This window comes from Saccopteryx leptura, chromosome 1 (genome assembly GCF_036850995.1).
Source record: "Saccopteryx leptura isolate mSacLep1 chromosome 1, mSacLep1_pri_phased_curated, whole genome shotgun sequence".
Classification (NCBI taxonomy): domain Eukaryota; kingdom Metazoa; phylum Chordata; class Mammalia; order Chiroptera; family Emballonuridae; genus Saccopteryx; species Saccopteryx leptura.
This window is the reverse complement of record NC_089503.1, coordinates 390,976,083-390,997,153: the sequence shown is the minus strand read 5'-3', so window position 1 is coordinate 390,997,153 and position 21,071 is coordinate 390,976,083. Positions and strand designations below refer to the sequence as shown.

At 51.9% G+C, this 21,071-nt stretch overlaps 1 protein-coding gene across 9 annotated transcripts in view; it reads right to left on the bottom strand.

The window, feature by feature from the left end:
* The window catches only part of LOC136387812 (patr class I histocompatibility antigen, A-126 alpha chain-like), a 97,670-nt gene that overhangs the window by 51,901 nt on the left and 24,698 nt on the right, over positions 1-21,071 (bottom strand). The window contains exons 1-3 of one of the 9 annotated variants that reach the window (XM_066359873.1): positions 1,341-1,493; positions 810-1,079; positions 292-567 (exon numbers count right to left, since the gene is read on the bottom strand). The exons of 4 other annotated variants lie outside the window; for them this stretch is intronic. In XM_066359873.1, coding sequence (XP_066215970.1) covers positions 292-567; positions 810-1,079; positions 1,341-1,398 — 604 coding nt within the window. In that variant the 5' untranslated portion in view covers positions 1,399-1,493. Of the gene's footprint in view, positions 1-291; positions 568-809; positions 1,080-1,340; positions 1,494-12,050; positions 12,298-19,890; positions 20,663-20,812; positions 20,861-20,996; positions 21,030-21,071 lie in introns of those variants that run through there. 4 more of the 9 variants (XM_066359870.1, XM_066359871.1, XM_066359872.1 and 1 more) reach the window with 4 other exon arrangements.

The window sequence follows — 21,071 nt, the reverse complement described above, 5'->3', positions numbered from 1 at the left end:
GGAAGTTGGCCGTGGGCAGAGAACAAGGCTGAGAAACTAAGTCGCCCAGTGCTGCTCAAGCTACTATTACCAGGGTCCAAAAAGAATCTATCTATTAAGTGGTTTCAGAGATTTCCCTCCCCCATTCCCAAGGTTCAGAATCTGAAAACCCGTGATAATCCTCACCCTCAGGATCCCAAGAGCTAGGGGAGAGAGTAAATTCCCATTTTTCTCCCTTTTGGATTGGGCCAGCTGGAGACCCCGCCCCCGCCCCGGGGGAGATCCCGGAGGCGCCCTCGCAGTTCCCGGTACCTGCGCGCTGCAGCGTCTCCTTCCCCTTCTCCAGGTACCTGCGGAGCCACTCCACGCACTCCCTTTCCAGGTAAGCCCGGTAGCGCTCGGCTAACCCAGCCACCTCCCACTTGCGCCGGGTGATCTGGGCCACCTCGTCCGCCGCGGTCCAGGAGCGCAGGTCCTCGTCCAGAGTGATGTAGTCGGCACCGTCGTAGGCGAACTGCTCATACCCGCGGAGAAAGCGCCCGTCCGGCCCCAAGTCGCAACCAGAAATCCACTGGAAGGTGTGAGACCCTGACCCCAACCCCGAGGTCAGCCTTTGTCCCCACGGCCTGCTGGCCAGCCCCGCCCACGCGGCTAACTCCGAGTGAGGGACCGGCGGTGGTCGGTTAGGTCCCCTTAACTCTAAATTGACAACGAAATCCGAGTAAGTCCTCGTAGGCTCTTCCCGGATCTAGGGGCCGCCAGGGTCTCCTGACCTGGGGGGTGAATCTCGAACCCGCAAAGTCGGGGTGACCCAGGCCCACGTGGCTCACCTGACTCGCTCTGGTTGTAGTAGCTGAGGGCCGTCTGCAGGTTCACTCGGGAAGTCTGTGCGTGGACCTGGGCGATCTCGGTCTGAGCTTCCCAAAACTGCGGCTCCTCCCGCTCCATCCACGGCGCCCGCGGCTCCACCCTCGGGTTCGCCGCGTCGCTGTCGAACCGCAGGAACTGCGTGTCGTCCACGTAGCCCACGGAGATGTAGAGGGCTTCCCCGCGGCCCGGTCGGGACACGGCGGTGTGGAAATATCTCAGGGAGTGGGGACCTGGGGACGGGAGGGGCTGAGACTCGGCGACCCCTCCCGGCGCGGTTCCCAGGTCCGCGGTCTGCGGGACAGGAAGGGGTGGGGGGTCCGGGAGACGGAATCGGGGTCGGTGGTTGCGAGGAGGGGGCAGGGACTGGGTGGGGGAAGGGTCTGTGGCCAGGGCCTGGGGCGGTGGGGACACGCCTTCCCCGGGGTCCTGCGCCCCCACCGGGTTCCTTCGCTCCTCCCCGCAGAGGCCGTTCCCTCCCGACCCGCACTCACCCGCCCAGGTCAGGGCCAGGGCCCCCGAGAGCAGCAGCAGGAAGGTTCCGGGCTCCATGGCCCAGACCCTGAGGGTCTGCGGGGAATGAGTTCTGGAATTCAGTGAGGAGTCTATCTTTTGGGACCACGGTGACGCTGATTGGCTCCTCTAGAAACGGGACACCCAATGGAAATGAGGACTGGGGACGCGTCATGAGTATCCAGGAAGAGGGAGTTAACATAGGTTGTGAGAGGCAGAAGTGAAACCGCCGGGAAATCGGAACGCCCCAACCCTGACGTTTCCCCTCGGGCCGAGACCCTGAGCGCCAGGCCTGGGGACCCGGGACGGTGTCCTGACCCCTCCTCCTGCGCGGAGAGCTCTTTGTCACCCTGTCTCCCTGAGTCCTGGCCCAGGGGCTGTGTGAGGACTCCAGGGAGAGACCCCCAGGCTGGGCCCCGCCCCTTCCTCCTCTTCTCTTCCCGGAATCCCTCCCCCTGAAATGGACTCCCTGCCTCCCACCCCTTATCTCTCCCCCTGGACTCTTCTAGAAGAAAACTCACCCCAGGGACTAGGATGACAATGTGAAGCTGGCCTTGGGAACGTTGATGAAGAGAGTCAACCTGGGGCATCACTACAGATTCCCACAGGGACCTGTCTCCTGGTGTATGAACCACAGTGGGGAGCACAGGCTCGAAACCCATGAACATCAGGAAGCTGACCTGTAAAAGCCGTGATTTTACCCTTCATATACTAATGGATTTAAGCAGCCCGATAATAGCTAAGGGAAGCTACTAATTTTCCCTTTCCTATACCAAGACTCGGGCTTTTTGTGTTTAAAACTGACTTCATTCCGCAGCCCTGAGTTTGTGAGTCCCAGAAATCCTCAATACAAAGAAGCACGTGGAAGTGCAATGTGTTACTGTGTATGATCTGTGCTCCGGCCTTTATTTATTAAGGTGATGGAGATGATGGGAGAGGCTAAAGCCATTGGAAGATTTTGTTTTTAATTTTTTTTCAATTTATTGATTTTAGGGAGGGAGGGAAAGAAAGAGGTAGACAGAAACATCAATCCGTTCCTGTGTATGCCCTAACCAGGGATGACCTGCAACCTTTGCATGTGGGGCAACGCTCCATGCAACCGAGCTATCCCGCCAGGGTGGAAGATTGATTTATTACGCTTTCCCAGAGAAGAGGGTCAGCACACCACGCAGGGTCACATGAGGGAAAGCACCAAGGTTGGTAGGGAGGCTGAAGAAGAGGGAGACAGCAGGGCTCAGAGCCTTTATTGTATTTTCCTCGAGGAAGGCAGGGCTGGGGAAACATTCTAGAATGGACCAGTCTGAAGAACGTCATTGTGGGACTCCGGTTGATACGAGGTTGTGTGGTACCGCCCTGGGCCATCAGGGCGGAGGAATATTGCCCCTGGAGTGTACAAGCCAGAGGAAAGAGGCCCTTTGGAATATGAGCTGTTGATTGTTTGCAAACCAAAGGCCTCTCTTGGGCAAGCCCTTTACTGTTTCCAAGAATTGGCTAGCCCTGGTCTTTCCCCCAGTTCTAGGACACAGATGCCAGAGCATCAAGAATACAGAAAATAGGAGAATATCATGAATATAGTGTCTTTCAACTGGAATGCACACACACTTCAATCACCTCAACGTCGGAAGTATTCTCTGCAGACCACATGCCCTTCACCCAAATTCAGGCATTTTTGCCTCTGTAGGTGAATTTACACTGAACGGTGTGAATATTTTATTGGGAGCATTTGTTAGTATATATTTCTTTACCCTAATTAACATGAAGAGACAATGGTTTATGGGTGTCCCCACAGAAAGTAGGAAATAGCAGATGCAAAGAATAATCCGCTAAGCCTTGTAGATATTTATTTAAAATGTCTATGACAATGGATTTAAATCCAAGAGTTCTGCCCTGGCCAGTTGCCTCAGTGGTAGAGCGTCGCCCGGCGTGTGGAAGTCCCGGGTTCAATTCCCAGCCAGGACACAAAGGAGAAGCGCCCATCTGCTTCTCCACCCTTTCCCCTCTCCTTCCTCTCTGTCTCTCTTTCCCTCCTGCAGCCAAGGCTCCATTGGAGCAAAGTTGGCTGGGGCGCTGCTGATGGTTCCATGGTCTCCACCTCAGGTGCTAGAATGGCTCCAGCTGCAATGGAGCAATGCCCCAGATTGGCAAAGCATCACCCCCTGGTGGGTATGCCAGGTGGATCTTAGGGGCATGCGGGAGTCTGTCTCTCTGCCTTCTTCTCACTTCAGAAAAATACAAAAAAAAAAAAATTATAATCCCAGAGTTTCATGATCGCTCCTCAGACGCTAATATAGCTCTGTTGCTGAGCAACGAAACAGCGGAGTAGTGGCCCAGAATGGCAGAGCATTGCCTGGTAGGGGGTTTCCCCGGTGAATCAGGGTTGGGCATGTGCGGGAGTCTGTCTCTCTGCCTCCCCGCCTCTCACTTAAAAAACAAGAGTGAGTTTCAATGCTTTAAAATCTTTACCGCTACTTCTCTACCTGGCTTTCTGCTTCTCCAGCTCTTCCCAGTCTCTGGCCCTCAGACACCTTCCCCCCTTTCCACCAACTTCTCACTCCTGATTGTGCAACGGCCCCACGCCCTCCCCGGCCACCTTTGGAGGTTCTCTCCACTGGGCTCAGCCATCCTGCTAGTGTGAGTCAGGATGTGTCCTTTCTTCATTTATAGAACTCCAATGTCCCTCCTCTCCTTCGGGGAAGCCTCTAAAATATAAGGCACAGGGGCTTCGGGCTGTTTGGGTGGAAGCTGCAGCTCCAGCGTTTAAAGCCGTTCCTGGGGTATAGTGGGGACTAAAATTCGTTGTTGCTGAATGAATGAATAGATCTAATTGTGTTCAAGTTTAATCACATCCCTTAAAAATCGCACAATGAAAAACACAAAACCAAAAAATTAGGAAAGGTTTTCTTTCATGCGTGTGGCGTGCCTGACCGTTGCTGACTTCACGCCAGAGTAAAGGTTCAGAGCTTGTCTGTAGCTCAGCAGCGCCTGTGTCCTGGTTTTCTACCCGTGCGTCAAACCTCAGACAACCCCACTTCCTTGCTCAGGGTTCTGTAGGTCAGAGTCCAGGGCGGAGCGGAGGGGTTTGCTCCGCCTTTCCCAGGGCTGTGTTTGCCACTAGAGCAGGGCCCTCCTCCAGGCTCTTACAGAGGCGCTGGCAGAGTTCAGTTTCCCGTGTTGCAGGACTGACTGAAGCCGGCATTCCCGTGTTCGATGTCAGCGCATGCTGTTCCCAGCTCCTGGCCACCAGCATTTCCTGCCGTGTGACGAGCCCCATTTTCAAGTCCTCTCACTGAATCCCGCTCACTCTTGAATCTCTTTGCTCAGAAAGAGCCCACTCTTGAAAGGGTGATTCACGTGACTAGGTCAGGCTGCCAGGATACTCGGTTTTCAATACAGCTGATACGGACTTTAGTTACATACACAAAACCCCTTCCCAGCCGCACCTGGACTGCTGCTTGATCAAAGGAGTGGGAGAAGGCGGATGACCAGACTGGTTACTGCAGGCCGTCTCAGAAAACTCCTAGCACAGCCTGGTTTTCCTTTGTCTTTTAACTGGGTCGGTCGGTGTAAAGCCAGAAGCCACGGCCAGGGCCACCATCAGAGCAGCCCGGCCCATGCAGGTTCGCATTGGATTCAGACAGTCAGTAAAGAAACAACGGAGCCAAGAACTGATGGGCCTTCATCTTTAATCCTAGCTTGCACCCAGCGGGCAAGTAAAAACACACACTGGGCTCCAAAACCCAATCACATTCAGTGCTCACAAAGCCACTGACTTATCCGAGTTTCCTAGAATCAAAGGTTTCTAGCTCACCAGACTTATTCACCTCTGTTCCCCATCTCCTTCCTTATCCCAGATACAAACTCTACACAAACTGGCATCTCACTCAGCACTCCACCATCTTGGCTGCTTCTCCTAGCCTCCTCCACGTGGCCTTTCTCTGATCTCCTCTGCTCTCTCTTCTAATGATAATCTCAGGAACCAAGAGCGCAAGCTCTCGCTCCATCCCCATTTTATGGTGTAGAAATCCAAACCCTTAATCCAATATACAAAATAGGTAAGTCTCTAATACAAAGTCACTTTCTGAGGCATGATTGGATTGTACCACCCCACAGCAAAAAGGGTAGGAAAGGCTTAATCCCAAAACCAAGCCCCAGGCTACAAGGATTCTGCCTGCCTTTAGCCCACCCCAACACACATTAATATCACCTGGGCAACGGCCTCCTCGTGTTATCTTTAACAAAGTGAGCATAATACATTTTATCCGCCCAACAATCCACCCCTATGCTCACTTTACTACCCACAATCTATACCACTGGCATCCCTGTGCAAGGAAATTAGAACATTACACAGATTACAACAGCAAAAATCATAGTTTCAACAATTACAAAGGTACATTTCACCAGTCTCTCAGCACTTAGCCCAAAGCACAAAATGTCCTCGGCCTTCTTTCTAGCCATGGGAAAAGCTTCCCGGGGTAGGGGAGTGCTTCCAGCAAAGCCGCCTCCCACCCCCATCAGGGTATTTCACATTGTCCAAAATCCATAATCCATAAATCCATCCAACAAAGGAGCCAATGCCCACTCCGGTCGTAGTCCAGGAAATCAGTCCACGCACGTGGGTCATCAGCCACCCCCCTCATTCCTGCCATCCTGGCAGGTCTTACACTGTCCCAAAGAGGGGCACGTGGCAATGGCATTTCCATCTTGGCTCTGGAGAGCATGATAGCGTCCATCCTATGTCCCCAAAATCGCAGACCTACCAGGGCTGTAGTAGGTGCTCCTTCCAGCTGGGCTCCCATCTTATGGAGACTGCGGATTGCAACTCCAGCCCAATTCTCATCCTCCAAAAAGGAACTGGAAACATCAGCTCCTGCTGCCAGGCTCGAGCCCCGGGCCGCTGCTGCCTTCTGCTCCGCAGACCCTGCAGCTCCGGACCCGGCCTCAGCCTCAGCCCTGGCCTCCTGCCGCTGCTGGCTCTCCGCAACATCCAGGGCAATCTGCAACTCACGAACCTCTGAATCCTCCTCCAGCGTTTGCTCCATTTCCAGGCGAATCTCGAACACCTGGTTGGCCTCCTCCTCCAGCATTTCCTCCAGCTCCAGGGTCAGCATCGGTTTCTCCTGCATTTGCTCCAGCTCCTTCCGCTGCTCGGTTTGCAGGTCCCGGGCAGTCTCTTCCACAGAGCTCTCGGTTTCCTCACGCATGGCTGTAAAAGTCAGCCAGCCTACAATCCCCAAAAGGACAGCCATGGGGAACCCTAACACTAGCCGGTCCTCTACTCCACCACTCAAAGGCTCCTTGCCAATCTGTATCGAATCCTGCCACAGACTACGCCAAATGTAAAGCCAGAAGGCACAGCCAGGGCCACCATCAGAGCAGCCCGGCCCATCAGTTCTTGGCTCCGTTGTTTCTTTACCGACTGTCCGAATCCAGTGCGAACCTGCATGGGCCGGGCTGCTCTGATGGTGGCCCTGGCCGTGGCTTCTGGCTTTACATTTGGCGTAGTCTGTGGCAGGATTTGATACAAATCGGCAAGGAGCCTTTGAGTGGTGGAGTAGAGGACTGGCTAGTGTTAGGGTTCCCCATGGCTGTCCTTCTGGGGATTGTAGGCTGACTTTGGTAAGGGTCCAATAATGTCTATCTGCCATCGTGTCAGTGGAACATGACCCCTCTGAATCTGTCCAGGCGACACCAGTGGTCTCCGAGGGTGTTCCTTGGAACATACTGCACATTGCTCACAGGCTGCAAGTACCTCTGCATAGGACACAGGCAAGTTCCAAGCCTTAACCGTAGCCCACATAGTTTTCTGTCCTGCATGGAGCAGGCGCCGGTGGAGCCACTGTGCCACATCACCTGCAGGGGCAGTCTCCAACCATCGCACCCTTGCCAACGTATCTGCCTCATCATTCCCAGGATGGGCTAGAGGGGCATGCCCTGTGACATGATATACTGTCACCTGCTTCTGGTGTCCTATTTCCCATAAGTCCTGCCACATAGCCTGACCCCATAGTGGACGGTGCATTACCATCCACTGGTTAATGTGCCAAGTAGCAATCCAAAGGGTAAGTCCACGATAGACGGCCCAGCTGTCAGTACAGATTACCAGAGGTGAAGGTTCATTATGGGCAACTAGCCAAACAGCTCTTAATTCTGCCCATTGGCTGCTTTGGCCTGTACCCGTGTCCATCCAAATAGTCTCAGTGGCCGGATGGAAGGCTATAGCTGTCCATTTGGCAGGTTGGCCCCTGCTGGAACCATCAGTATACCAGGCATCCTCGGGGATGGGCACCCGCCCCTCCTGGTAGGGACTGACTTCAGGTTCTGCCTCCTGAGCCCCAGTTGCACCTGACTCTAAGGTCGCATAGGTGACTGGACCCAAGACTTCCTGCAGTTCTGCCCTCAATGGGCTGGTGCTAAGAGCACAGCGTTGCTGCAGGTAGGCACCCCACTTGGCCAGGGTGGACATTTGGGCCATACCACTGCGTGGTTTAGTTGCCCAATCTCTCACCCATCCAGCAATAGGGTATGTAAAGCTTAATCCCAAAACCAAGCCCCAGGCTACAAGGATTCTGCCTGCCTTTGGCCCACCCCAACACACATTAATATCACCTGGGCGACGGCCTCCTCGTGTTATCTTTAACAAAGTGAGCATAATACATTTTATCCGCCCAACAGTCGGTGTTGCAGTAATATAAGGTTAGAGTAATTAAGTATATAGCAATATAGAAAAATATGGAAGATATATAAAAATAATTAAGGTAATATTAAAATCAATTTAGGAAATTAAAGTTATTTCGTCTGGCTAGGAATTAATATAGTGTGTGCAGATGTGATAAACAGACTGCCTTTCGCGCAGGGCCCAGTTACTGTGTGTGTGAGGTTATACATAGATAAGAAGTGGCTTGATGTCATAGCTCTGTAAGTTAACATAAACAAGAAGCTTCCCTAGGAACACCTTAAAAGTGGCTGGATGTGACAATTCAATAGATTAACATAAAAAGGGCTCCCTGTAGTAACTCCCAGAAAGGTGGTCTGAGCCTGACCTGTGGTGGCACAGTGGGATAAAGCCTCGACCTGGAACGCTGAGGTCACCGGTTCTAACCCTGGGCTTTTCTGGTCAAGGCACATATGGGAGTTGATGCTTCCTGCTCCTCCCCCTTCTCTCTCTCTCTCTCCCTCCCTCCCAGTTTCTCTTTCTCTCTCTCCCTCCTCTCTGAAAATGGAATAAATAAAGTCTTAAGAAAAAACTTTAAAAGTAAATAATTTCTTTAAGCAGCTTTATTGTGTTTTCCATTTATAGTATCTATTTCATCGTTGGTCATTTCTTTTTTCCAGCTTACTTCATGTTGACCAGCAGTGCGTTTTTTATTCTGTAAATATTTAATCTCGTTGACTGCGGGATTAATAGGAACGACACATATAACCCTTAACAAGCTAGGATTACTTTGCCCAACAGGTTAAACGTTATAGACTAGAAAATCTGTATAGATGTCCTCAAGCAAAAGACCAGGCGACTCAGTTCTAGCCAGAGCTGTTTTGTGGTACCCTGGCTGTCTTTCCAACGTGACTCAGGACAGGTAGCTTTGTTCCAGTGTGAGTAGTCCTTACTAAAGCTATTTGAAGAAAAACCTTTGGTGTTTAATATTCTCTTTCATTTCACAAACTCCGGTTTGGACAGATTTCAAGGCGCCGTGATACAGTAACTACCCGGCGCCGACCACTGGGCTGAGACACAGAACCTGTGAAGCCACCCTGGGCACCGCCCTCTGCTCCTACCCCAGATGGAACCTCTGTCCTGAGTCTCTTGTTTCTGTTTCCTTGAGTTTCACTAACGATTTCACAGTAAGTGTACTTCCCCAAACAACTCTTCAGCCGTGCCTGTTTTTAACCTTCTCGTACTGTGAACTCAGACCTCATGGAGTCTTCTTTGGCTCAGTGTTATGTGTAGGTGAATCATCCCTGACGTGTGAGGCGTGACAGTTCACTCATTTTTACTGCTGTGGAGTTTCCATTTTATGGTTATACTGACATTTTGCCATTTACCTATCGATGTGCACAGGGCCATCTCAGTTCTTGCTGTCGGCATTAGTGTGCATCACCTGTCTCCACAGACACAAGGCGAGACACTCCGAGTGGATGGACAGAGGTGGGAACGGTGGGCCGTAGGCACTGGTGGGATTCAGCGCTTTCGCACCGATTCGGCAGAACTGATACCCAATGTTCTGTTGAGTTCAGTGAACCAGTGACTAAATGGCTCTTGTCATCAGGGTTCTCTCTAAGGTGAGCACCTGGGCAGCCGCCCAACATGCAAATCACAAATTTACATTCCTTACTATTTTTTAACGTTCATCTGCACAACAGCGTGTTTTAAGCACCCATGGTGACGTTTATTTCGTCTATAGGTGAAAAAAAGTCAACGGAGCTGTGCTTGTAATATTTATTCATTAATTTCATTACACTCATTATACCTTTGATGAAATAGTACATTTTAATTCCCTCGTGTTTGTTACTTCAGTAAACAAACATATAACGTAAAGAAACAAAGTGCCAAACAGCCAGGGGGTGACAAGCTGTCACTGGAAATAGCTTAAATAAAAGTTTCATTGTTTTTGGTCTGGTATTATTTCCTACTTTGTCATTAATATTTTTAAACTCTTCCTTATAATCCAGTTTTGTGTACGTCTTTTCTTGTTCTTATTTAAGTATTAAATTTATGAACTAATAAACTGCTTTTTGGTAAGTTGTCTTTTTTTATACTTAAAACGGTTATGAGGGCAGAGAACCGGTTGTTAAATGATTTGAATCCCACCACTGGCCTATGGGGTGTGTACTTTAACCAGATTCTGTCGTGCTCACTTGATTACTAAAATGCTTGTGCCAACTTACACTTTTACCAGGAACACCCAAGACTTCATGTTGCTGATGTTATTCTCCGAAAATAAGAACTGAGAGGTAGCTGTTATACCTTTTTAAAAAATGATGTTATTTATTCCTTTTAGAGAGGAGAGAGAGAGAGAGAGAGAGAGAGAGAGAGAGAGAGAGAGAGAGAGAGAGGAGGGGGAGGGGCAGGAAGCATCAACTCCCATATGTTCCCTGCGACCTCAGCGTTCCAAGTCAGTGGTTTGTTTATCCACTGCTCCAGCACAGGCCCGGCTGCTTCAGTTGAACTGGAGGAAGTCAGAGTTGAAAGTCATTTCCTGGTGTCACGCGGGTGGCCGAGGCCAGGCAGGTCCACATGGGGTTGGATTCGGGCAGTCTGCAGAGGAACCGCGGAGCCGGGAAGCTCTGGGCCACGCCTGTTTATAGATTCTCCCAACCGCGGGCTGACCGGCAAACTGGCGGGGGACACCCGCTTCTCCCCGCAGCGGGCTCGGCGACAGCAAAGCGGCCCCTAGTGGTGACTGACGGGCAGTCCGCCTGGGTCAGAGCACGCGCACGCAGCCTCACAGAGGCTGTGCACAGGTGGCACTGCCACATGGCTCTGCCACGTGCTCACACACTAACCGTGCCAAGTGCAGACCAGCAAGCCTAACACAGCTGTTTCCCAGCACCTGGGCTGCAGAATTAGCCCAGGCATTTTTTTTTCTGACTCTGTTAATAACTTTATTTCCTTTTTTGTTTTTGAAAGAGAGAGAGAGGGACAGACAGGAAGGGAGAGAGATGAGAAGCACCAGTTCTTTGTTGCTGCACCTTAGCCGGTCATTGATTGCTTTCTCATATGTGCTGTGACTGAGGGGCTCCTGTCACCGTCCAGCCAAGACGAGTCTATTACAGGGTCTTCGAATGGGAAAAGGTATGGAATTGAAATGAATGATAGACAGGGACTTACAGATATATATACAGATGGGTTCAGGAGGACACCACGGCAAACAGTCTCTACTGTTCCTTAGCCATAACGTCCGCGCTCCCAGAAGCACATCCACTTTTATTCATAGAAAAAATGTGGTCCATCAGCAATTCAATTACGTTTCCAAGGTAACTCCAAGAGAACCCCCACCATAGCATCCAAATCTACTTGACACCAATAAGAAACTAGCTTCCAGCCTCCTCCGGAGAACATGGGTGAGACAGATGAGAATCAGGTGTAGCTCTTTGTTAACTAGGCCAATGAGGAGGGGTTTGGGCCCGCACCTCTGTCCAGATTGCAAAAATACCGTTTATTTATTCAGTCCCCAACAGGCTCCAGCTGAGTCAGTGACCCCTTGCTCACACCAGCGACCTTGGGGCCATGTCTACGATCCCACACTCAAGAGGGCAACCTGGGGCTTTCAAAGCGTCCCGGTCCGACGCTCTATCCACGGCTCCACCACCTGGTCAGGCTCATTTCCTTTACTTTTATTTCCTGTTCTTGTCATTATACTTTAAGTGTGTGAGTCCAGATAATGCTGTCTTCTGGTATAACCACATAGTATTATTTTATGTGTTTGGAATCTTTTGTAATAAATAGGAAGGAAGGAAGGGAGGGGGGAATGGAGGGAGGGAGGGAGGAAGGAAGGAAGGAGAAAGGAGGGAAAGGAGAAAGGGAGGGAAGGGAAAAGAGGGAGAATGAAAAAGAAATGACAAAGGAAAATCAAAGCGAATAAGAGGAGAGGAAAACAGTGAGTAGAGAAAACATTTTCAAAGTGCGAGGAAGTAAACAGACGCAGACAATATGTAAAGAATAATAGAAACTTCAGAGAGCTTTATTACCGTGTTGTTTAGCAAATTACCCTACAAATTAGTGGCTTAACGCAACAAACACCTATTATCTCAGAGAGATACTAAAGAGGTGAGCGCAGTGGAGCAGGTGCTGGCGGGAGAAGGCTAGCAGGAACTGGACCACAGGAATGAGCAGGTCGTTGCTCGTATGCGGGTGAAGCTGACTTTATCAGTCAGGGTCCTCCAAGGAGCAGATGCCAGGATTAGGTCAGGTTCAGCGGTGTCTTCTTAGGGGAAACACGCCTGCCTGTCTGAGACGACAGAGGAGCCAGTAAACACGGGGTGAGTCAGCAGACGGAGATGCAAATCTGCTGGTCGGGGAGAGAAGGTTCGTTAGATGTATGTCAGACCGCTACTGGGCGATCTAAGTGAGGTTGGGAAAGGCCGTAAGAGAGTCCCTGAGCCACAGCTGACCATCAGGGAAGCCCCTGGCTCGCAGGAATGGCCCGCCCAGTGTCCCTGCAGTGACTGTCACTGTCTGGGAACAGCCCGCAGGAAGCAGGACCTCTGCACACATGCTGCCCTGGGTCTCAGGACACAGGAGCTCTGTGACTTACCTGGGGGTGTGACCTGTGACTTACCTGGGGGTGTGACGTGACCTAAACCTTCCGGACCTGGGGGCTCTGGGCCCTCAGAGTCACAGCCCTCTCAGACTGCATTGCTGGGCGTGTCCATTCACAGTGACAATGGGACAAGGGGGACTCAGGAGACTCCCCAGTCTGTCCTCCGGGTCCCACACCGGTTCCTCCCGTTCTAACACTGTGACAGCAGCCCCGCCCCTCCTGTGGGTCAGTCAGTGCCTCCTGCCTGGAGAAGAGGGGACTCCTCTGCTCACCTGCTGGTGCCTGAGCACGTGGAGTCCAGACCCACCTGGTGGCAACCGCCAGGTGTGTGTCATCCCGTGCACCCTCATTTGTCCCGTTGTAAGACTGCGTGACTTCTGGGTGCCCTGGACCAGCATGGCTAGTAATTCTGGGTTCCGAGGGAGACGGTGTGGAATTAAGAAAATAGACTAACTGAGAAAAGAGGATGGGATGGGGAGGCCTCTTCCATGCTGATGGCAATACCCGAGGGCCCCATAGCCCTAGTTTGCTTTATTATATAGCTATATGCAAACAAGGAAGTCCCTGATACAAAGTTACACATCTGAAGCTAAAACAGGAACTCTCCCAAGGCATAAACAGGAATCCCCCACCGTGCATAGGTGAAATCAACCAACATCTGAACAAACCAAGAGTAAGAGGAAGGGCATGTAAATTGCTTCCAGCAACTTAAGCAAGTGAAGTGGGTGCAGATACTCAGCATCACAGCCAATATGGAGGTGGAGGCGGGAGAACTGAGCCTTTTGCTAAGCCTCGAATCTACAAAGGCTTTTTGTCACTTGCAGTCTACCACATTTGGGAACCAGGGCCTCCTACCCCGCAGAGCCCAGAAGGACAGAGAAGAGAAGCCCAACGTCCCCAGGGGATGACAGGAATTGTTGGGCGGTGGGACAGCACCTGCTTCCACCTTGTGGTCCCAGGCAGCTCAGCACCACCTAGAGGTGTCTCGTTCAGTGAATGCACCGCATCCTGAGAGAGCAACCCCGACCCTGCGGGGCGTGTCCTCACAGAGGGGCCTCAGCTGTACCTTTAGGAGGCTTGTCAGTGTCCCCCGTGGCTGACTGACTCGGCGTCACGTGGGACGTGATATGACAAGGTCAGGGCCCGGCCTGCACCTCCCTCTCTGTACCGTGGGTCCCCCCAGTGGAATACCACGCCAGGAGCCTTCGAGCCCGTGGGTTGGGCATGCCAATAGCTCCCGGTAGTGGCCGGCTCTGAGGGCTGGAGAGGAGAACCCCCACGTGAGATAGGCCTCTGTCCCTGTGAGGGTGACCCTCTGACCCTCCAGGATGGACGGGGCTCAACGCAGCGGTCAGCTCGTCACGTCAGGGACAGCTGGTCACCTCAAGAGGCAGTGCTGTGTCAGGTCCCAGCGTTGGTCTCTATTTTTGACAAGGTGAACGGTCAGAGGTGGCAGCAGCTGGGACAGCCTGCCACCAGGTGTGGGACCTGGAGGATAGACTTGGGAGTCTCCTGAGTCCCCCTTGTCCCATTGTCACTGTGAGTGGACACGCCCAGCAATGTAGTCTCAGAGGGGCTTGATTCCAAAGGCCCAGAGCCCCAGGTCCATGGGAGTCAAGACTGCTGGACCCAGGTAGCCTCTTCTCTCCACCGTGGTCACTCCATCACGTGCCCACCCTGCCGGTCCTGGGTTGACTGGTGATGAAGGCTGCGTAGTGTCTGTCTGTCTGTCTGTCTGTGTGGTTGCTCAGGGCCTCTGCAGGGGTGGGTGTTTCCTGGTGGATGTTAACGTCACTCAGCCTTAACCCCAGGTACTCCACTGCCACCTCGCCATGGGCAGCTGGGTGCGTCCAGTTCATGACTCAGTGGGTTACGCAGACCCCAGTTCATGTGTGCATTCCCGATCACACGGCTGCCTGGTGCCCCTGGTCCAGCGTTCTGTCTCATTAGGGCCCAGAACGCACCCGAAGTTGCTTCTAAAGGAGAGCGTGCTTCTCTGCTGTGGATGGCACCCATGGGCGGGGGCCCCGGGATCCTCCCACGGGGACCTGCCTTCAACCCCACGCAGCCTCTGTTCCCACCACGGATGCCTCCTTCTCCACGGGCTCTGACGGCTGGTGTCTGAGGGTCACGTGGCCTGGGTCTTCCAGCCCAGGTCCCACTCGCAGCCGGCATCCTCCCAGGTCACCCAGGATACGGGCCCCACAACACACCTGAGTGTGGGGCGTTTGCTGCCAGCACCCCGAGGCCGACCGGGCCGTGTCCTCCCGTCTCTGTGGGGACGGGGACGGGGTGACACGCAGTGCTGGAGTGTCTCACTGTGGAGGGGGTCCCTGTAGGCCCAGCCTCTACACCCGCTGCACCCGCGATCGGTTTTGATTTTGTTTGTTTGTTCAGCGATTGAGGAAGGGAGAGAGAGAGAGAGAGAGAGAAACATTGATCTGTTCCTGCACGTGTCCTGACCAGGTATGAGAACCGACAACCTCTGTGCTTTGGGACGATGCTGTAACCAGCTGAGCTACCTGGCCAGGGCTCTGAATTGTATTTTAAATTAACTTTGTTATATTTTATTTTTATTTTTTTAAATTGTGGCAAAAATGCACATAACGCAAACTTTGCTATCTTAAATTAACCCTTTTTAGATGTCAGCTCAGGAGTATTAAATACATTTATACTGTGATGTAACTGTCAACACAAACCATCTCTAGAACTCTCTGTCTTCAAATATTGAAACTCTATATCCACTTATCAATTTTTTAGTGGTTTTGTTTGTTTTTAAGCAAGGAGACAGAGACAGAGAGAGAGACAGAGAGAGGGACACACAGGACAGACAGACGGGAAGGGAGAGGGATGAGAATGGGGGGGGGCTACAGCAGAGCAGATTGTTCCCTTGCTCGAGCCAGCGACCTTGGGCTCAAGCCAGCGACTATGGAGTCATGTCTATGATCCCACGCTCAAGCCAGTGACCACAGCGTTTCGAACCCGGGTCCTCTGCCTCCCAGCCCAGTGCTCTATCCCCTGCGCCACCGCCTGGTAGGCTATCCATTTCTCAATGCCCCACCCACCCCCTGGCAGCCACCACTCTACTCTCTGTCTCTGTGAATTTGACTATTTAAAGTACCATATATTAGTGGCATCATACAGTATTTGTCTTTTTGTGGCTGGCTCATTTCACTTTGCATAATCTTCTCAAGGCTGTTCATGTTGTAGCATATGTCTTTCTGTCTAAAGTCAAATAACATTGCATAGACCCTGGCCTGCTGGCTCAGGACTACAGCGACAGCCTGGCGCATGGACTTCCTGGGTTTAACCCCCGGTCAGGGCCCACACGAGAACTGACCATCTGCTTCTCTTCCTCTTTCTCTTCCCCTTCTCTTCCTCTTAACCTCCTAGAGTGAGGGACTGGGTTGGTTTGAGCTTTGGCCCTGGGAACTGAGGATAGCTTGGTTGGTATGAGTGTCACCCTCGGACACTAAAAATAGCTTGGTTGATTCGAGCATCGGCCCCAGACGGGATTGCCAGGAGGATCCTGGTTAGAGTGCTTGCACGAGTCTATCTCTCAACTCCACAGTGACAGAGACCAGTGCACTTGGGACCGTGTCCACCTTGCTCTAAGTCCCTCTTCATCTGGCTGCTCACCATGTCATTTATGATGAACTGTCATAGTAAGCATAGCACTTTCCTGAATTCTATGAGTTCTCCTAGAAAAATATTGAACTCGAGAAGAGGGATCCCCTAACTTTTGTAGCCAGTTCAGACAGAAATGCAGGTAACGTGGGGACTGAGCTCTACAGTGAGGGCAGTGCTGTGGGGCGGAGCCCTGACTGTGTGGGGTCTGATGCTCACTCCAGGCAGTTCGTATCAGAATTGAGTTGAATTGTAAGAGATTTGCTGTCTCAGAATCAGAAACCGGGTGAGTGGAGGAATCCTCACCATTCCACAGAGAAACTGAAAGAGCAAGAGCAAGCAAGGACAGCTCTGCCTCTCCCTGGGGTGTCATTTATTCGTCACTTGTTTTTCTGGCCAAACCTGCTTGCCACAAAGTACGAAGTTCCTGGCTCAGATCTTTGCTCCAAGAGTTAAAGTTTGTCTCTCCTTCCATCCCTCAGCCCAGCACCTGCACTCTCTTCCCACATGAGGAGAATTCCAGGCACAAAGGGTCTGGTGGGAGGCAGAGACCAACCACGTCCCTCCATAAAAGAGGGAAACCCACGTCCCCCAACATTCCTGCATCTGGACACGGCATGAGGCTCCATCAGTCAGGTGACCACATGCCGGACTCTGCCTCAGGACGTGGTGACACAGAGAGGCTGGGACAGTGCAGACTGCAGTGGACAAGGGTGGCGGGAGTGGCAGGGACAGTGTCCAGCTGCCAGGAGAGCAGAGACAGCAGTCCTGGCCGCAGGACCAGGGCCCAGCATCAGGGAGTCAGGGGTGTGAGCAGTGACATGTGTCCAGCAGCAGGACAGTGGTTCCTGTGTGGGACCCGACCTCGGCTGGACGGTGGGTCTGCTCCTGGCTGTGTGGCCTCAACCTGGTCTGTGGTTTTCCCCAAACACTATTAGACCCAATGTCATGTAAATACTGCTTTATATTTGAGCTAAAAACAGTTGGGAGAATTCCTCATGTCCTTTAAATTTTCCTCACTGTCACTGTAAGGCCGGTGGCCGTGGCCATGCAGGGTCACACTGGGTTCGGGCAGACGGTAGAGAAACTGTAGGATGGAATGGTGGGCCGTTCTGTGTATTAGTCTCCCAACGGCAGACGAGCAAGCAGGCAGGGCAAACTGCTTCTCTCTGAGGACTCAACCAAACGGGGGTGGGGGGACCCTTCTCCAGCAACAAACGGCCCCTCCCAATGGCGGCAGGCAGTCGGCAGTCCCCATTCTGCCGCCCTGAGGGCAGCACCAATCAGGCACAGGACAAGGCCAGCAAGCAAAGTTTGCCCAACAGTCACCTTCCCAGTGAGGCCCACACTGACCCCCAAACCAAACAGCCAGCTTCAGCCTGACCGGAGGTGGTGCAGTAGATAGAGTGTTGACCTGGGACGTTGAGGTCCCTGGTTTGAAACCCCAAGGTCACTGGCTTGAGCAAGGGGTCCCTGGCTGGGCTGGAGCCCCCTTGATCAAGGCATGTATGAGAAAGAAATCTATGAACAACTAAAGAGCCCCAACAAATAGATGATGCTTCTCATCTCTCTCCCTCTTGCTTAAAAAAACAAACAAACCCCCCCCCCAGCCATCTTCCTGTCCCCACAGCCCACACTTGGGATCACCTTCCTGTTTTCCCATGACACCTCCCCCTTCTGACACAGACACCTCCCTGTTCACTGCGCTCACACACACCTGTCTCTCCCCACACGACACATGCTCCCAAGGCCAGCAGTGTTCCTGATCTGACTTCAGTGATGTCCCCACGTGAACAACAGTGCCACACGTCTGCACACAACCAGTCGTGGTTCCTGAGTGGTCCGTGGGGGGCAGCTCCCTGCGCTAGAGACGCGTCTCTATTGATGGGGCCTCAGACCACAGCTGTCCTGTGGCGGCTGCAGCACAAGGTGCCCTCACACTGACCCCAGTGCACCTGCACTTTCCCGGGCTGCTCCCCCTAAATCTACAGTGGACCCCGCTCTGCATGTCCCAGAGTCTGCACTGAGCCAGCCCTGGAGCGCAGGGCAGGGGCGGGCGGACAGAGAGAATTCCAGCAGGGACTTATCTAAGCTGAGGAATCCCTCCTCTCTGCTCATTCCAGAGCCTGTTTCTTTATTTCTTCTTTTGAGAAGGTTTGGAAAAGATGGAAAGAACCATCAGCCACAAAAGGAGGAAAGAGCAAGATGCGTCCGAAAATTCTTCTCTCAACACCACAGACCCTGTGCGCAGGGACCCCCTTAGCTCTGTGGGACAATGACAGACAAATCATCACCTGCTGATGTCAGACAGGGACACCCAGAGGAGAATGAGACTGGAACTCCCAACAAGAACAAAAACAGTCACATTGCTCCACAGAAACAAAGAAACAACAAAGACCCAGGAGACGGGGGTGATAGGCAGACCCAGGCCTCAGTCTCGGCTGACCAGTCCCATATAACCCTTGCTGCCCACAGACCTGGAGGGGTCCTTTATTAGGACAGTTTACAAGGCCTGGGTGACATTTGAGTCCCTGTGATCACAGGTCCTGGTGGGACAAGGTTCTACTGAAGAGATAAGGACAAAGGAGCAGAGAGGTGACCCAGCTGAGGAGTGACCACGTCAAAGCCCACGATGCACTGAGCACCGACTGGGCACAGGCCTGACCACGCTCGGTCCTCACAGCCTCTCCTGTCCCTGCAACAGACTCAGCACAGCAGACACACTGGTTCTGCAAAGTTCTCGGTGCTCCCATTTATTTCCTCTCAAACTTTAGGGTCTTTACTTTTTCTTTTTAATAAATAAATTTTTATTTAAATGGGGTGACATCAATAAATCAGGGTACATATATTCAAAGAAAACATTTCCAGCCTGACCTGTGGTGGCGCAGTGGATAAAAGCGTCGACCTGGAAATGCTGAGGTCGCCAGTTCGAAACCCTGGGCTTGCTTGGTCAAGGCACATACGGGAGTTGATGCTTCCAGCTCCTCCCCCCTTCTCTCTCTCTGTCTCTCCTCTCTCCTCTCTCTCTCTCTCTCTGTCTCTCCCTCTCCTCTCTAAAATGAATAAATAAAAAATTAAAAAAAAAAAAAAAGAAAAAAAAAGAAAACATTTCCAGGTTATTTTGTCATTTAGTTCTGTTGCATACCCATCACCCAAAAAGAGATCGTCCTCCGTCACCCTCTATCCAGTTTTCTTTGTACCCCTCCCCCTCCCCCCTTCCTTCCTCCCCCCACCCTCCGTAACCACCACACTCCTGTCCATGTCTCTTAGTCTCGCCTTTATGTCCCACCAATGTATGGAATCCTGCAGTTCTTGTTTTTTCCTGATTCGCTTATTTCACTCCGCATAATGTTATCAAGATTCCACCAGTCTGCTGTGATCCGATGTCATCATTTCTCCTAGCTGAATAGTATACCATGGTGTATATGTGCCCCATCTTCTTTTTCCAGCCTTCTACTTTTTTTTTTACAGTGATTAAAAGCTTTTAAGCAAACTCTTGGCCAATACAGCAAGAATCCATAAGAGAGTAGTGTCCTTAATATGTTCACCAAGTCCAAGTTGGCCCCAACACCATGCCAAATCCCTGAAAAATGCAACCCAACCACAGTTCAGTCTTAGGATCTGTCACAGGGAGCAGGAGTCCAGGAAAAGTCCGCATGGCACTGGAATTGTCACCATTCTATACTTTGCAGCTCATGTCCAAGTCCCAGTGACCGCTGCTTCTGGCTGGTAATGATTTAGGTAGACTGGAAAAGCCATTTGCAGCATGTGTGGAGATGGAGCTTCTGATCTCCTCTGCCTGGAGAGATGAGACCAGGTTGCTCTTCCCTGGAGCTCTGCGACTGTGGCATGATAAAGAGAACCTTGGGATACACTAGCAGTCTCGGTGTGGCTTCTTCAGTGTCCCTTGGTTGAAGAGTCCTCTTAGTTTAGTCCAAAGTTGGTTTTTCCAGATGATAGTTCTTAAAATTAGTTTGTAATCCACTTTGGTTCTGGGAGATAGATGTTGGTACGTCCGCCTACTCCAGCGCCATCTTTCAAACCACTTAGGGTCTTTACTTTTAATTAACCCATCAAACTCTCCATGGCAAGAACTGAAAATACAAACTCACACCACGAGTCTCATTTCAATAAGAGAGTAAGAAGCTGCAGCTCAGGGCTCCACGAAGTACAGACAGGGATGAGGAGGGCCCAGCCCCTCCCCTGCTGGACAGGGAAGTGTGGGGAGGGAACCTGGGAGACAGGGGTGGGCCAGCCCCCCATCTCCTCACACTATGTTGATAGATATGCAGACAGGTTCAAACATCCTTTGCAGAAAGAGAAGTGAGAGCTTCCTGAAGTCACATCACAGTTGGCGTGTGTGTATGTGTGTAAAGCGTCATCCATTACTTAGTCCCCGACAAGGCAGCTGTCTCACGCTGTAGAAGAAAATAATCATGAACAAATTCAGGTCAGTGGCTGTAACTGGTGACATTCTCAATAGCTCACCTCATGCTCAAAATGTCCCAGAGAATCCCCATCACTCAGTCCTGTCACCTCTGTCCCAACCCCTCCCATCAGGATCTCACCTTTAGAAGCTGTGAGAGGCACATCAGAGCCCTGCGCACTGTCACTGCCTGGGGTAGAACACAACAGGACGTGGTCAGAGCCCCCAGGACAGGAGACTAAAGGAGGAACTATGGGGGGTGAGGTCCCCCATGGCTCCCGTCTGCATTGTCACAGGGTCTCAGGGGTTACCCCCTCCATACTCACTGGCAGCCTGAGCGTAGCTCCCTCCTTTCCCACCTGTGGGAGAAAAACATCCTGTGAGAGACTAGGGAGGAGGCA